Source organism: Gadus chalcogrammus, chromosome 21 (genome assembly GCF_026213295.1).
Source record: "Gadus chalcogrammus isolate NIFS_2021 chromosome 21, NIFS_Gcha_1.0, whole genome shotgun sequence".
Classification (NCBI taxonomy): domain Eukaryota; kingdom Metazoa; phylum Chordata; class Actinopteri; order Gadiformes; family Gadidae; genus Gadus; species Gadus chalcogrammus.
In genome coordinates this window covers 12,015,716-12,032,244 of record NC_079432.1, presented here as the reverse complement: position 1 = coordinate 12,032,244, position 16,529 = coordinate 12,015,716, and the positions used below count along the sequence as shown (strand labels likewise).

At 43.8% G+C, this 16,529-nt stretch overlaps 1 protein-coding gene across 5 annotated transcripts in view; it reads left to right on the top strand.

Moving 5' to 3' along the window:
- Positions 1–16,529, top strand: part of LOC130374793 (protein EFR3 homolog B) — an 89,581-nt gene that overhangs the window by 46,569 nt on the left and 26,483 nt on the right. Inside the window, exons 1-2 of one of the 5 annotated variants that reach the window (XM_056581748.1) lie at positions 7,253–7,406; positions 16,357–16,433. In XM_056581748.1, coding sequence (XP_056437723.1) covers positions 7,400–7,406; positions 16,357–16,433 — 84 coding nt within the window. In that variant the 5' untranslated portion in view covers positions 7,253–7,399. Of the gene's footprint in view, positions 1–7,252; positions 7,407–8,435; positions 8,511–9,956; positions 10,152–10,383; positions 10,459–16,356; positions 16,434–16,529 lie in introns of those variants that run through there. The other 4 variants (XM_056581746.1, XM_056581749.1, XM_056581747.1 and 1 more) reach the window with 4 other exon arrangements.

Sequence of the window (16,529 nt, the reverse complement as noted above, 5' to 3'; positions counted from 1 at the left end):
GTGGAGAGTTGTAGTTAACCACCTGCGGCAGTTTGAGGAGAAACTCATAAGGTCATGTCAAGGGATTGCTCAAAGAAGAGCTTCAGGAAGGAGTGGTCCAAAGAGGATTACCTATAGTCAGCCGCCACTGTCACTCTCCTGCTAACCCATCCCTCTCTCTCTCTCTCTCTTCTCTATTTCTTCTCTCTCTCTCCCCCCCTCCCCCTCCCTCCCTCTCTCTCTTCTCTCTCTTCTCTCTCTCTCTCTCTCTCTCTCACGCCTGCCTTCCGACCGTTCAACCTGTATCTATATTGTCGTTTATTGCTGAGTTTGTTGTGCTCACATCCCATCAGATCATGCGTATCTTTGTTAACGGCTGTTGTTGAACAAATGCACTGTATCAGCCTACAGTGTGCGCTCTGATGCAAGCGGCAAATTGCACATTTAATTGGGACTCAATTAGGGATTTGCGTATCGATTTGATAACGGTTTCTGTAGCCTTGTAACGCACACACCACGGCTGGTCGTACAGGTTTGCAATGTTTTTGCAATGTGTATGTAATAAGTAGATCAAGACCAACCACACACACAAACACAAAGAAAAACAAACACACACACACAGAAAAGAAAAACACACACACAGAAAAACAAACACACACAGACAAATACACACACACACAGAAACAACACTCACTCACTCACTCACTCATCACTCACTCATCAATCACTCACTCACTCATCAACACACATAAAAAAAAACCAAGACAAAACTCTAACTCTCTCTTTCTCTCTCTCTCTCTCTCTTTCCTACCTCCCTCCCTTCTCTCTCTCCCTCTCTCTCCTCTCTCTCTCTCTCTCTCCTCTCTCTCTCTCTCTCTCTCTCTCTCTCTCTCTCTCTCTCTCTCTCTTGCCAAAGCATTTGACAAACATAACAAGACCAAGAAAAATTACAAACACAATTATGATAATATAAAATTCACAACATAAACAATGAATACATTATAAATACCAAATTAGTTCATAGTCAAAAATCGTTATCTCTCTCACTCCATCGCTTTCTTTCTTTCTCTATCCCCTCTCTCTCTATTTCTTTCTCTCTGTCGGTCTATCTATCTTTCTCTCTCTCTATATACATCTATATTTATATCTATATTCATATTTATATATATGGCCTAGCTTATGAGTTAGAAATGTCTGTAAGAGTACATTTTATTTGGTCAATTAATACTAAGGGCTTTAAGTCCTTATTGTTATATTTAATGGGAGTTGATCAATGTATGGACCAATAAGGACAATTAAGTGGCAGTAATGATAATATACTGAAGGAAACTCATCTACAAAACGGTTTAATTTTAAGGGGCTTCATCCATATGGTTCAGGACGAGTCACATGGTTAGGTAGTGCAAATTACTGGAAGAGGGAAGGAAACTTGGATAATATATTTACACTGGTCCACAACAGCGATATACTCTCATTGGATACTTTGTCTTTCAAATTGGCAATCAAGGCTTTTCCTTTGCTTTGAAAAAAACTGAATTAGTAAAGAGTGTTAATGACTCCAAATGGGAGGTCGGGAGGGTGAGTGAACAAGATAAAGTGATTTGCTTCACAGAACAGCATCAGCATGAACCTGTAGTCTCAGCGGACCTTAGCTAAGTCAAGCCCCTAAGTCTCCCTTTGCTAATTGTGTGCACAAACAAGCAAAGCACAAAGCCCCCATAAGACTGACCCTAATGAGCTCCCATCTGTCTGTCCCACATCTATCCCAAGGGGGCGTGCAGAAATATGTACAGCCAGAAATAGTTGACATTTTAAGCATTGAGACAACTCATCTTGCAGATGACAAAATGTTTTCTTGTATTATTTTAAATATCCTACTTACAGGGGCCCTTACTTACACCTAACTATCCATTAACACTTAATAACCATACCTACCTTGGTCTCAAGGAAATAATTGAATACCTATAACAGGCTATGGAAATCCACATTTAAGCTTCTATAGGTTGCAGCATAGCCTTTAGACCAAAATGAGCCACGGGAATGTGGAAGTCCTCTTATGGTTCACGCTAATTGTATTTAGACTGACCAGTAATCATCTGATTTCCAGCAGCATGCATGTCAAACCAGCCAAGGGTTCATCCACATGGCTTACGTGCGCGTGTACACTCTACCTACGGTGTTCATTAGATCTCTGTGTGAAAGCCTAATGTGCATTGGCCTGTTCCAATGTATGCGTAGTAGTAGCACCTTCTGCTAGAACAGAGAAGGGATGCCACGTCATACTGGCAGGGGCCCTTGAACCTGGCATCGCCTGTCATGTGTCGGGTGAGGTGGCGACCGGGTAGGAGGCAGATCCGTGCCAGCGTTGAGATTCAACTTGTTTACATGCACATGCAGACCTGGGCCCCGTTTCCCGAAAGCGTCGTTAGCCTAAGTGGATCGTGAAGTGCGTCGAAAGGGCATCGTAGAGTTTTCACCGCGTTTCCCGAAAGCATCGTGGGGAACGAACGTCTTGAAAACGCTCGTAGCTAACGAGTACTCCAGGGGTGCTCGTAGGTACTCGTAGGACGCTAAGAGCATCGTCAGATATAGCCTCAGTGGCGACACCATCGGACATTCCGTCTATTGGATGCGTTTATTAAAACGCATTGCGCCTTTATGTTCTTAGTTTGGTAATTAATAAAGATTATTAATTAATTTATTAATAAAGATGTTAAAATGGCCAAAATAAAACGGGACAGTCCAGAAAATGTTTGCGCAGGCAGGGCACTCAAAATGTGTGAGAGAAAGTGGGGGGATTTGTGCAGACTGACATGGCTACTCATAAAACGTAGCATAAAATAATGTAACAAATAAATTAAATTAAACAAATTAAAAAAATAAAAATAACGAAATAAAGAAATTAAAAAAAATAAGAAAATAAAAAAATTATAAAAAACAAGCAAAGGAGCAGGCAAAAGGCTGGGATATGGTGGGGATTGGTCACGTTGACGGGAATGTTTAGTGACATGAGGGAGGGTGGAGGGGGTTAAAAAAAAGTCTCAATCACTATTCGACGCGCATGAAAACCAGCCGCGTAGTTATGAGGGAGGCCGTCCTCACACCGATCTTCCTCATCGTCATCGTCCTCAACGTCCTCCGGTTCAATCAATGCCACCCCAGCCTTAGCTGCAATGTTGTGCAACATAGCCGTCACACATATCACGGCGCATGACTTGGCCGGAGAAAACTGGAGCCCTCCGCCTGACTTGTGAAGGCATCTAAAGAGCAACTTCCACGTCCCGATCGTGCGCCCAACGATGCACCGGGCCAGACGGTGGGCTTCGTTGTATTCCTCATCATGGACGTCTCCCGGGTTATTCACAGGTGTGAAGAGGAATTATTTAAGGGGGGAAAATGCCGTGAAACGCACAGTGCATTCAGGATTAGGACTGATATATGTCGGTTTAAGCCTAATCAATTGTGTTTTAATGTCTTTAGCATTCATATAATTGCAGTCTATTTTTTTCGTAGGCTACTCTGCTGTTGTCCTTGATGGGGATATATTTTAACCCTTTTTAACACAATTTTCCTGCGACATTCCTGCGTCTCCCCCTCCTACGGAGCCCATTTCAGCACCGTGTCAGTAGACAGTTACAATCCTACGACGTCGTGAGTGCAGCGAATGCGCGTTCACGTTAAGAGGAGTTTCGGGAAACGCTCCAAAGAAATTGACGATGGATCGCAAGATCCATCGTGAGAATGATCGTACGAGCGTGGATCCATCGTTATCGGGAAACGGGGCCCTGAGACAAATACCAAACAAATACAAATACCAAACCCCCATCATCAGATGTGCAAATCATCATCGTCCTCATCCTCGTAGCCTATTCCAACAACCGTTCAATAAAAATGGGAAATTTATTGGCCCAGATGAATTTTCAATATTATTTACAAGTGCTACTTTCATTAATGTACATACCAAACCAAAGTTATGTTGATTATCTGGACTTCAAATCCTTTCTTCATGTTCTAGCTCGATTATAAGGGGTCAACTGCCAAACACTAGGTTTGAGTGAGTCAAATCCTAATTCATAATCAGTAGCATGATGACTTCAGAGTGTTAATAATAATAATAATAATAATACATTTAATTTAGAGGCGCCTTTCAAAACACTCAAGGTCACCTTACAAGAGCATATAGGCCATACATTTAAAAAAAATAATAAATAAATAAATAAATAATAAATAAACATAAGCAATAAGTAAATAATAAAACAAAAACTAGACAAAACAAAACAAAAAACAATCAAACAGGATCAGTTTGACATTGTGTGCGAGTTGAACAGGGATTTTTGAGTTTGGTATACTTGAGTTTGTAATGGTGTCTGACCTGTTTTATGTGTGGGGCGGGAGGGATTTCCAGAGCCTTGGGTGCTCGAACAGCTGAATGACCGGGCACGGCCAGTTGAAGCGAGTCCGTGATGTGGGGATACATAGTAGTCCGCAGAGTTGATCGGAGGGAGCGGGAGGGAGTGTAGTCTTGGAGGAGGTCGCAGAGATACTGGGGGCGTAGGGTTGTGGAGAGCTTTGTAGGTGAGGAGTAGGGTTTTGTATTGGATGACGGTAGTGTACTGGGAGCCAGTGAAGTGAAGAGGACAGGGGTGATGTGGTCAGAGATGTTGGGCGGGTGATTGATCACGGGCGCTGAGTTCTGACTGATCTGCAGTCTGTTGATGAGTTTGGTGGGGAGTCCGGTGAGGAGGGCGTTGCAGTAGTCTACGCGGTGATGTGACAAAGGAGTGAACTAGATTTCAGTGCTGGATTGGGTCAGTGATGGGCGGAGTCTGGCGATGTTGCGGAGGTGGAAGAATGCAGTCCGGGTGATGTGTGAATATGGGGTGCGAATGAGAGGGTAGTTGTCCAGGATGACGCCGAGGCTCTTGACTTTGGAGGAGAAGGTACTGCGGGGAATCCATCGATAATTATGAGTGGAGCTGGGGTGTGTGTGATTTAGTGAGGGTGGATTGGATCCGATGAGGCAGTCCTTCGGTCTGTTTCCATTGAGTTTCAGGAAGTTTCCTGCTCAACCTCTCCGGATCTCTTCCAGGCACGTGTGAGGGAATTGGGGGGGATGCGCGGTGGGTTTGGTGGAGATGTCCCTGTGTGTCGTCAGCGAGCATGTGAAAATCGGCCCACCATGTTGACGGAGGAGTGTTCCCATCGGGAGGAGGTAAGTGGTGAAAGGAGTGCGACCCATACTGACCTGGGGAACCAGTGAGACCCTGAACCCCAGCTTGTGGTTGCTAGTTTGAAGCAATTGTTGACAGGCCGGGAGGTAGGATGTAAACCAGGAGAGTGCAGCAACCAGTGATCCCAATACCAGCTAGGCGGTCCAGAGCAGAGGGTGGTAGATGTGTCGAATGCTCGCTGAGATCGAGGAGTGAGAATGGTAGAGTAATCCAAGTCGGCGCAAGGAGGAGGTCATTGGTGATTTTGACTAGGCTGTTTCAGTGCGTGTGTTTTGGACGGAAGCCAGATTGGAACGGTTCGTGGAGATTGTTAATGTCGAGGTGGGACTGTAGTTGTGCGGCAACCACCCTTTCAAGTGTTTTGGAGATGAAAGGGAGATTGGAGATGGGCCGGTAATGGTTAAGGTCAGTTGGGTCAGCACCAGGTTTTTTCAGGATGGGAGTGATGGCAGCCAGCTTGAGAGTGGGGGGTACAGTACCAGTAGTGAGGGAGGAGTTAATTATGTTGGTGATCATGGGGGAGATGGACGGAAGACATGCTTTGACAAGGGAGGTGGGAAGAGGATCGAGCTGACAGGTGGTGGTTTTGGCTTTGCGGATGAGTTCTGAAACGGTCTGTTCTGTTACTAGGGTGAAGTCAGAGAGGGAGCTGATGAGAGGTTGGCCAGAGGTGATCATCCAGGGTGGGTCATCAGAGGGGGTGCGAGATGAGGCCAGTTAACATAGATGCAACTAGCTGAGAATACCATTTGACGAAGTATGACTCTTATTTAACAGAGCCAAACAAAGTTTTTCCAACAACAATATTAATAGATATTGCAATTATCATAGCTATTATTATTCAGATGAATCATCATGTTCTCAGTATTAGTAGGAGCAATAGTAGGCCTAGTAATAGCCAGTTGTAGGGCTAGTAATGCTATGGCTTAGGCCTTTATTAAAAGCGATTAACACAATAATGATTGTTTACTTAGAACAAACACGACACAGATTCACTTTACTCTGACACCTTACTTTTAACACCCTTATATAACAAAGTTTCAATGACAATAAAATATTTTTATTTTCATTGAAATAAAATATAAAATATTTAGGAATTAGGAGGAAAGATGCTTAATATCATAGGCTACATCCATCCTTCAACCTGCTTCAGGTACATCGCTCTTTGCTATGTAGGCCTATGGGAGTCAGTACATATGAGTATATATTATATATATATATATATATATATATAATATATATATATATATATATATATATATATATATATATATATATATATATACAAATACAAGTATATTATCTATTTTCTTCTTACTATTTGCCATTTCCATGCATCTACTTGACCTTATTTTACAAACACGAATGGAGTTCCTGCAATAGATACCTGCGCAGTGCGCACACCATTTTTGTGAATCAGTGACGGTCGGCCCAATGTAGTAGGACCAGAGATTATTTGTTGAGCAATGAAGGCAGCCCCCCCCCCCCCCCCATCATTATAATATTCCGCTTACAGCAAACAGACAGGAAAGTAGTGCTGGAGCTGCTAACCGACTTCATATCCCGGATACTTATATTAACCCAACATAGACTTTCCGCATACTGTTTCATTGTTTAATTGCTCTAATTTCATGGTGAGTATAGTATGTGTCACTTGTCTGCCAGTGAACATTTAGACCCGTTAACTTTAGCATGGTTAGCATCCTCCTAGCTACTATGGATGGAGTAGTCTGTCAGAATTAGGTTAGTCTGTTTATATGGGTTAATGTAACGAATACTTTGAACTGAATGTCAATAGAAATATACTGCTAACCTGTATTTAGAATATGGATCGAGCCCTTCTGCAGAAATAATTTTAAGATTTGTCAAAGGGAAGGGTCCCTGGGTGTGTTGACCGCTTTCAGGGAACGATAGAAGCTTCAGCAGCCTTTACACTTTGTGTTTTTCCTTCATCTTATCCTACTATTCTCGCTGTTTCGTGAGAGTGATTCAGTGCCCCGTTGAACGTTATTTTGGTACATGGTGTTGAACATAACCAATGTCGGATATTGCACAGGCCAAGGATATCCTGCAGGTTTCCTTGTTTCGAGCGCCCGACGTGAAGGCTCAGTTCGGGGCATTGTTGCTCCATTGGTTCCCAGCCTCGCTGACTCTGGAAGAGCAACGCCGCCTTGTGCCCAACATCGAACATGACAGGTCAGCAGAAACATTTTCGATTTCTATTTTTTTTTTATGTTAAAGTATTATTGCCATCAGAATGCACTGCAGATTGTCACGTGTACGTAAACATCTATGCCTTTGATCATGCTCCTTGGAGTTGAGCATCGATAAACAAATGTTTTCTCGTGTTCGCAACGTTTTACATTACATCACGTCTGAACTCCTTGACTTGTCAATCAGCTATGTGGCTGAATAGTTAACAATCCCACTCATTCTCCCTCTCTCACTCTCTCTCCTCTTCTCTCCCCTCTCTCTCTCTCTCTGAGATAGAGGGGGCGAGGGACTGGAACTTGGGTAGGGAGATCTATTGTGTTGGTGAGATGTTTATTAATGAGAGGGAGAGGCAGAAAGAACAGAGCTACTTAAAGGGACTAATCTCAGTGGTTGATCCAGTCCACATTGGTCAACAGAGGGGCATGGAGAAGAGTCGCGACCTATTGCTGAACAAAATTTGTTTTCTAACTTTTTGCGTGTGATTTTTTTTGAATGAAAAAACTTTTCATCATTGGGAGTTAATTGTCCTGGACATTTTTTCTGTATGCGTGTGCTTTAAGTGTTGCCTTGTAGCCCAAGAGACGGTAGAATACAGCAACAAGGAGAGTTTGGGAGGAATCAGTTTAGTGAGTCGGTCAACGTCAGCTCAGCAGTTTTATTTTGTTGGCTGTTCTTCCTCATATAGAATTTGTTTTTTTTCTCGATTGAGTCAAGCTGTATTGATTTGTATGCTATTCAGCCAGGTCTTGCAGGGTTTCACTTTTGTAGTTTCGCTTGCTTCATCAACAGTTTCAGTGTAGGTCCTGTTTCTGCTGTAGTGCAGGAGCTTTTCTGTGTGCCTGGCTTTTTGGGTGTCTGGCTGTGTTTCGGGTGTGGTTTGGCTGTGTGTGTGTGTGTGTGTGTGTGTGTGTGTGTGTGTGTGTGTGTGTGTGTGTGTGTGTGTGTGTGTGTGTGTGTGTGTGTGTGTGTGTGTGTGTGTGTGTGTGTGTGTGTGTGTTGTCATGCCACTGCCTGTGCCTGAAGCACCGGCCTCGCGGAGGCTGGCACTGGACTGTCGTACCATTCTGGACCATCGCGTTGGCAAAGGTGGGTGTGATGGCTGGTGCGTTAACCCCCTCGCTGCATTCCGGCCGACTGACTGGCTGTTCTTTGTTCAGCCCTGGGATCAGGAATACCGCGGATGTCTATTGAGTTTCCATATTATGAAAATGTATTTGCGCTATGTCATTTATTTGGTTAATTCTTTTTGAGTTGCGGTGTATTGAAGTTGGTTTTGTTTAAACAATTTATGTCCGTCAGTTGATTTGAGCCTGATGTCAAACTTCTCAAGGATGTAAAAAGTGATATCAGACTTGATTGTTCTGGTTGAGTTGTATACTACATTGGACCTGAAGGGCTTAATGGATTATTTATCATGATATGTGCTGACTTGATAATCTACCCTGGTCCATAATGCGCATTGGTGTTGCCAGTACTTGGGAGAGCTAAGTTTGGCCAAATTTGTGGTTGTCTTTCAATTGGCAAAGTGCAATATTCATAAACATAAACGGTGTTGGCGTCTTTAAAAAAGAAAAAAAGCAATTTTCTGCACTTTGTGAAAGTCATTGATAACCAAAACAATTAGCAGAATTTTAGCAAAACAAGACAAAGGTGTCTGGCCACAACTGGTCTTGAGTGAAGAGATGGCCGTTACAGTGCTGCAAAGGGAATAATAATTAGCACTGCATCAGCTCTCAATAATGGTTTTGGCCCATTTAAATGAGTGCGATCGAGCAGAGCAGGCCAGCGCTTTTTCATGTTGATGAATTGCAAGTGCTGACAAAAGTGCTTTTGGTCGTTAAAAGGGTAGCTGGATGTGCGTGCGTGTGTGTAGAAATTAAATGAAGGAACAATTTCTAGATTATTTTGGACACTGAAGGCTCTTGCATATACATTTAATTAATATTGAGAAAAACAAACGCTATCGGGCAATGATTGGTGGGCAGAATTTTTGCGAAAGTGTTCAGTGACATTCTTTTAATGCTTTTTTTATACCGAGAATTGATGATGTCAGTGATTTTATTAAATGTATAACAGCTGTTTGTCTTTGGCCTTTTGAAAGTCCTTTGCTGTTTTGCCTTTGCAATGGTTTCAGGAGCTATAACAAGAGAGTAATAAGAGATGTTCTGCCTACCTACGTCATCCATTATTTTTACGATTTTACAAAAATAAATACAAATTCATTTGAGAGAGGGAGAAAATTCTGCTCTCGTGCTCTCCCTCCTTCTCTGTGTCTCCCTGTCTCCCTCCATCAGCCGATGTATCATTTGCAATACCCTCTTGAGGAGCGCTGTTGCAGAAGGCAAATAGGAAAATCCAAGGTCACCATCACAGCCCGCTGCGCTATGACGTTTCTTCCTCATGCCCCTTGTGTGTGTGACTGTGTGAGTGAGTGAGTGTGTGTGTGCGCACATGTGAATGCGTCAGGGGGGGGGGGGTTAGGGGGTGTGCGTGTATAGCTCATTGCTCCAAGCTAGGCTCTGCACCAATCGCGCTCCACGGTGGCATTCTTGCTAGGTTTCTTGGTGCACGTGCAGGCAATTCCTCTCAGTGAGAGAGACCTATGTGTGTGTGAGCATTTTCTGTGTGTGTGCGGGTCTCTTGCTGTGAGAGAGCGGCAGAAGCTGCGTTTGCAAAGGCTGCAGACTGTTCTCTGTAGAGTCACTTGATCATCACGATCGATGTACGGTAAGAAGGAAAACAATCCCACACTTCTTTTTCTCTGCTCTGCTATTGTGTAGGTCTTTGTAAATAGGAATGTGTGTGTATGCCTGGAGGGGGGGTGGGGGTAAGTAAACCAGCAAAGTCGGACTCGTCACTGTTTATCTTGTTTTGCTACATTCTTTAAATTATAGTACTCTTATCTCATCCCTAGTAGACTGTTCTCTGACTCCACGGTTTTTCAACGTCGGCTTATTTGACAAACTAGACTCTTACCAGGGCACCGCGCCGGACGGATAACGCGCAACACCACTTTTGGACATGTTTATTTTCGGTAATAACATGAGGACCTCGTCCAGGATGGATTTATTGCACTGTAAATGCCTGCGTTTGATAACTTGTATGGGGTAGCTCATGTGTTTGAGCGGGCTGAAGCTTGTCCGTGTGAAAGCTGGCTAATGTGAAGGGGGTGACAAACTGGAATGTTGCTGTTATACAGGGGGTATTTTGTTTACCCTGGCATTGTGATTACATCCGGAGCTACACAATTCAGTTTTAGCCTCAGGAACGCAATAAGAGCTCTTATTTTATTTTACAAATGAATATCCATTTCTTGCAGAAATCTTTATTGAGTGCATACATACATGTCATTTGGAAGACCCTTTACAGATACCTATTGTTAAGATATTGGTGCTCTCTATAATAATTGTTTGCTTTGCAGTAACCGTATCTGCTTTGAGCTCAAGACATTTTAGGTTATTTTCCCCCGAAGGGAGTCTGGGGAAAGGTTGGTGATTGGGGGGTGTGGGGGGGCACAACAAAGTTCTTCAGACAGCCATGTCTAAGTCCCTTGCAATGCTCCACACCGTGTGTGTGTGTGTGTGTGTGTGTGTGTGTGTGTGTGTGTGTGTGTGTGTGTGTGTGTGTGTGTGTGTGTGTGTGTGTGTGTGTGGTGTGTGTGTGTGTGTGTGTGTGTGTGTGTGAGATTCAATGACACTTTGTCTGCTCTGTCCCCACACAATCCCAGAGGACTTTTGCCGGGATGTGTCTGTAGATCAGTGGTGGCGGGGGTTAGCGTTAGACCAGCTTCCTGGCCACCCACCAGGGATCAAACGCACCCTCTGAACCTGCCGTATAGATAGATGGAGGGCTGTGCTGTGCGTGGGTGCTGACTGGATGCACAACGTTCCCAGAGCCACAACAATGTGCGTCGTGACTGAGGAGAAGCGACCTTGCTGTTCAGATGGTGTAGAAGCTGTGTTTCGAATGAGCTATTTGAACCAAACTGGCAAGGCTTGTCTCTTGTTGATAGTGGGCTATTAGCGCTCTATAGTTTTGGACCAAACTGTTGGTTAAATGACAATGAACCTTTCTGTTACATGTTCATTACAAATGGAAAACTCACCTGATGCTTAAAGACAAATAATATGATTATTGTATGTTATGTCTATTTTGTCTTTTGTATCTTATTCAAGCAATATTTGTGTTTTATCTAGGTTGTACAGAGATGCGTAAGCAACGCGCTGTAGTTAAAACAACGCTACCATGGCCATTTGTAGCACCATTTAATATTTGTTTTATAAATAATGGTTTGCATGTGTGTGTGTGTGTGTGTGTGTGTGTCTGTGTCTATGTCTATGTGAATACTCCTTCTATACTCTTAGTGTCATCCCATGCAAGGCGTTTTGACTTGGGTCTGTCTTTCTGTCTACAGATGTGGCTTTCCATACATCACCCTCCTATTTCTGACACTTTGTGACTTCAGCTCCCCCCCGCTCGTCTCTTCATCATGCAAACTCGCCTGATTGGAGGTCCAAGCGAACGCTATCCTGCCCCTGTTAATTATAGTTGAAGCTATTGTGTGCAATCCTGGCGCTGATCTGTGCTCCTGCGTCACTTCCACACACATGTACAGGCCTGTGTCCGTGTGTGTGGTCGGTTGTTTGGCTGGCCGTGATTTAGGATATGCCTCACGTATGCCAATTTCAAAATAGCACGTTGGTGGTTGCTCCAACACCCTCGCTCTAACTCTCTCTCTCTCGCTCTGGTTTGCGACTCCAGTTGTGCCTGAGCGCGTCTAATCGTTCCCGGCTCCGTTATGTAATTAAAGCATCTCTAAGACAACATTAAACATTATTTTGCTGAGGTGTTTGTTATCATGTACCACTGAGCTCCAAATTGTGAACATGCTAAATGTTTGTGAGCACCAGAGTCTATCCCCCAAGGAATTGGTGACACACTCTTTTTATTTTCCTATGAAATGCTGCCAGGGCTTGTGTTGGATGTTGTTGAATGTGACCCAAGGAATTATTGCCCAAACTGTTACATTAACTATGTGAATGGTCTTGTCTTTGAATGACATTGAGTACGTTTTGAAATGACTTCACAATCACAATGGTTATCGACATTAAACATACTGTATAGCTGCCTTACATCTGATGCAATATGCAACATAAATCCATAGCCAAAGTAGACTAGGGTATTTGTGTGTGAGATTAATCCACTATTTCCTGAAAGGATTCTCATGAGAGGTTGATCTTTTGCCATCCTGTGGTCTGATAAATATATACATCTTTAGTAATATATACATTTTAAGTGCGCCATCATCCTAAGCTGATATGTGGGAAAGCAAACGGACGCACACGCACACAAACACTATGCTTGTTTGTGAATGGGTCGGTGTTTGTGTTCCAGGTTCCCTACATCGGCTTGTCCATGCAGCTTTGATTATCGGTAGCTTCCCTGTTGTCCTTTGACATTCCACTTCTCTGTGCCACTCGCCGCTCTTCCTCTTTTCTGTTATTCAGTCGGGTCGACCATCTCTAGCATGGGCTCAGGTAAGGAATGGGCTCGGGTAAGGAATGGAAGGGCAGAAGCTCCTAATGAAACAAATGGAGTTGACTGGCTCTTTTCTTATAGGCTGGTTGCCGCGGTGATGGGTGACAGGCTAGTAGTGTTTGTTTTAAGTGTTCGCTACAAATGGATTTGTGTAGCCACACTCAGGAGTATGTTTGTGTGTCTGTGTGCACATGTGTTGGTGGATCCACTACAGTTTGCAGGAGATGTCGACGTATTTCTAAGTAGTGTAAAGGTCAGTGCTGGAGCTATATTGTTTGTTAAAAATATAAATATGGTTTCCCTTCCATTCCAGAGCGCATTTTGTTAAAAATATTCATTCAACATACGTTATATGCAGAAAGGTCAAAGTGTTGACCTTTTAGCTGCATGTCGTCATTTTCAGCCATGCTAAAGATGGCAATTGTAAGGTCTGAGCATCTTATTGATTGGGTGATAAGTGTGTATGCTGTCATTGTAAGCCATGCTAAAAATGGCGATTCTAAGGTTTGAACATCTTAATGATTGTGTTTATCCCATTCAGCTGTCGTGCAGGTCTGATTCGTATCACCAATTGGGAGACGTCAAACAGCCCTGTTTGTACATAAATAAGTGTTTATATACTAGGCCTGCATGATAAATCGTTATAACATCGCGATCTCGATTCACCCCTGTGTGGATCTAAGTTTTAAATTACTTGATTTTTATTTATTTTTTAAATGACTTGATTTATATATTTTAGTTCTAAGCTATATTTTCCCCTGAATTGTGCAGGCCTATTGTATACCCAAGCCTTCCAAGGAGACGGGAGGGATTAATGTTAGTGGACAGGAGCAATGGTGGTCCAATGTTGTATGATATTCTTAATCTTGCAACGCAGCAACCACAACATACTTGAATCTACAACACAGAGCCAGCATAGTCCCTCTCTCTGTATTGTGGCTATTACTGTTTTCCTATTGGCTAAGGTCACTGCCAAATGTCACTTAAAAAGATGGCAACTGACACTCGCTTGGCACAATTTCTTCAAGATCCCAGATTTACGCCTTCGACCTTCTTCCATTTGCAGAAAAATGATTCTGCAATTGTGATTGTGGAGTAGCCATTTATAGATTAGCCATGTGTAAGAAAAAACAAACCAAAATACCATTGACTACCTGATATTCGATGGTATTCTATTTATAGATGCTTATCCATAAACAGCGAACCTCCCTCACCATTCAGGAGGGGCATAGTAACTGGTCTATTGAAATGTAGAAATCTGTTGATTCACTCAACAGAATACCCAAGAACTCCGTCCAACAATCTCCATCTTTGAGGCAATCAACACATCATTCAATCGAATGTAGCATAAGTCAACATTGATCTTCAGGTCTTCATTCGGTTGATCCTCGAGCTGTTCCAACGGCGCTGTACACAGTGTTGCATTGAAATTTTCCTTTGACCTACTGAACTAGCATCACTCAGGCACCAACCCAGCACACTGTCCGCCCCAGGCTGCCTACACGAAGGCTCATAATGGAATGGATTCATTTACAAAAGTGCCTGTTGTTGCGCGCAGTTCATTCATTTCAATACTTTACTACTTGCATGTGAGTTTAACTCTGCTGCTGCTGTGCTGTCACAGAACTGTTGGTTTTTAGAAGCAGTCAACATTTGCTTTAGTGTGTGTATGTTTTGTGTACGAATATGCACGTACAAAGATGTACTGGCTCCGCCGTGTGTGTGTGTGTGTGTGTGTGTGTGTGTGTGTGTGTGTGTGTGTGTGCGTGTGTGTGCGTGTGTGTGTGTGTGTGTGTGTTGATGTATTGGCCGAGGGCCAAGTAGATTTGCTGTGCGCTGGTGGAGAAAGGACGCAGTATCCAATGTTAATCCGTGACTCACTTGGTGAGCTGCACCACCTGCCTACCCACCCCCATCACCATCATCACCCCCCCAACACTTCTTACTCCTTCCTTTTAGCTCTTTATCCATCCTTCTGTCACTCCTTTCTTAAGGCCTCGTCCCTTCTTTTTCTTCTCCTTCTTCCTCACCGGGTATCCGTCAGTGTGGTCAGTCATTTATCTCTGTCCCCCATAGCCAGGCTGTGGGCCAACAATGCCAGGGACGAGAGAGGGAGCGAGGGAGAGAGGAGTGAGGAGGAGGTGTTGGGCAGACACAGCCCATATTCCTGTTTTGAAGTGATGGATAAGCGGGCCGGGGCAAGGCTATTAATAGATCCAAAGCGCTTGGGAGGAAACCCAGAGCACTGGTCAGACTCCTGCTGTCGGGAGTCAAGTCTGTGCGTGACTTGGAGTCGGACGGACGCCTTTTAAAAGGCCATCATTCTTTCCCTCCCCAGCTTCCCATACAACCCCTATCCCACACACACACACACACACACACACACACACACACACACACACACACACACACACACACACACACACACACACACACACACACACACACACACACACACACACACACACACACACACACACACACACACAGTGTCTTCTGGACCTCTTTCGTATCTGATTGCTGGATGATGTGTCTCCAGGATGAGGCTCTGCCTGCATTGTCTGCCTCCTCCACCACCACCAAGGTGAAGGTTACCGAAAAGACTGCAGGAAGACGATGAAAGAGACAGCCTTCCCAAAGGATACTCATTTACTAAATAAACATCAGAAAGATAGAAGGCTTTTGGTGTTTTTTCGTGGTTGTTGTTGCTCAAATTCTAGCAAAATATTTTTGCTACCCAAGTGCAGTTCGGGAGAATACTGTATGAACATGCTCTGCATTGCTTTTTGGTGTCGGCTCTTTTAAAAATGTATATGCTGACTGGGGCTGCTGGCGAGTGTGTGTTTCTAAAGGGGTTCACGATGGTGTAATATTTTAGTAGGTTATTCCGTTCACTAGCTTCCTTGTTGTCCCAGAGGCTCCTTATGACTCACCACTGCTGAAATTCCTGGACCAATCACATTCCAGCTGCCATTGGCAGCCTAGTTAGCTGTCTCCTTGCTGCAAAGTCAGACAATGCACTGTGTGTGTGTGTGTGTGTGTGTGTGTGTGTGTGTGTGTGTGTGTGTCTGTCTGTCTATTCTTCAAAAACGTATGTTGGTGTATCTGTTTGGAGAATGTCTGCGCGGAGGGTTCTTTTTACAAGCATCGTGTGTGTGTGTGTGTGCGTGTGCGTGTGCGTGAGTGCGTGCTAAACTCTTGTGTAAGTAAAGTTGATGACTGTGCAAGACAGCCAACACAACACTCAGCATGTGCTTGAGCTTTTGCTTACCACAATAATGCATCTGTCAAACCCAATTAGTTATCCACGGAATGGGGCAAGAATGTGTAGGGGGGTCTTTTATCAAAGCACATCTCAGTGATGCCATGGTCTCCTGTCCTTTGTCTCCTACAGGGGTGTGCGGTTGTTGTGGTGCCCTGAGGCCTCGCTACAAGAGGCTGGTGGACAACATCTTTCCAGAGGACCCTGAGGTAAAAGACACTGAAGCTGCTCCACGTCGTGGCTGTGTTTAATGGTTAACCTGCCACGATTTATTCTTTGTTTTCTGGTTTAGATGGTTTGTCAAA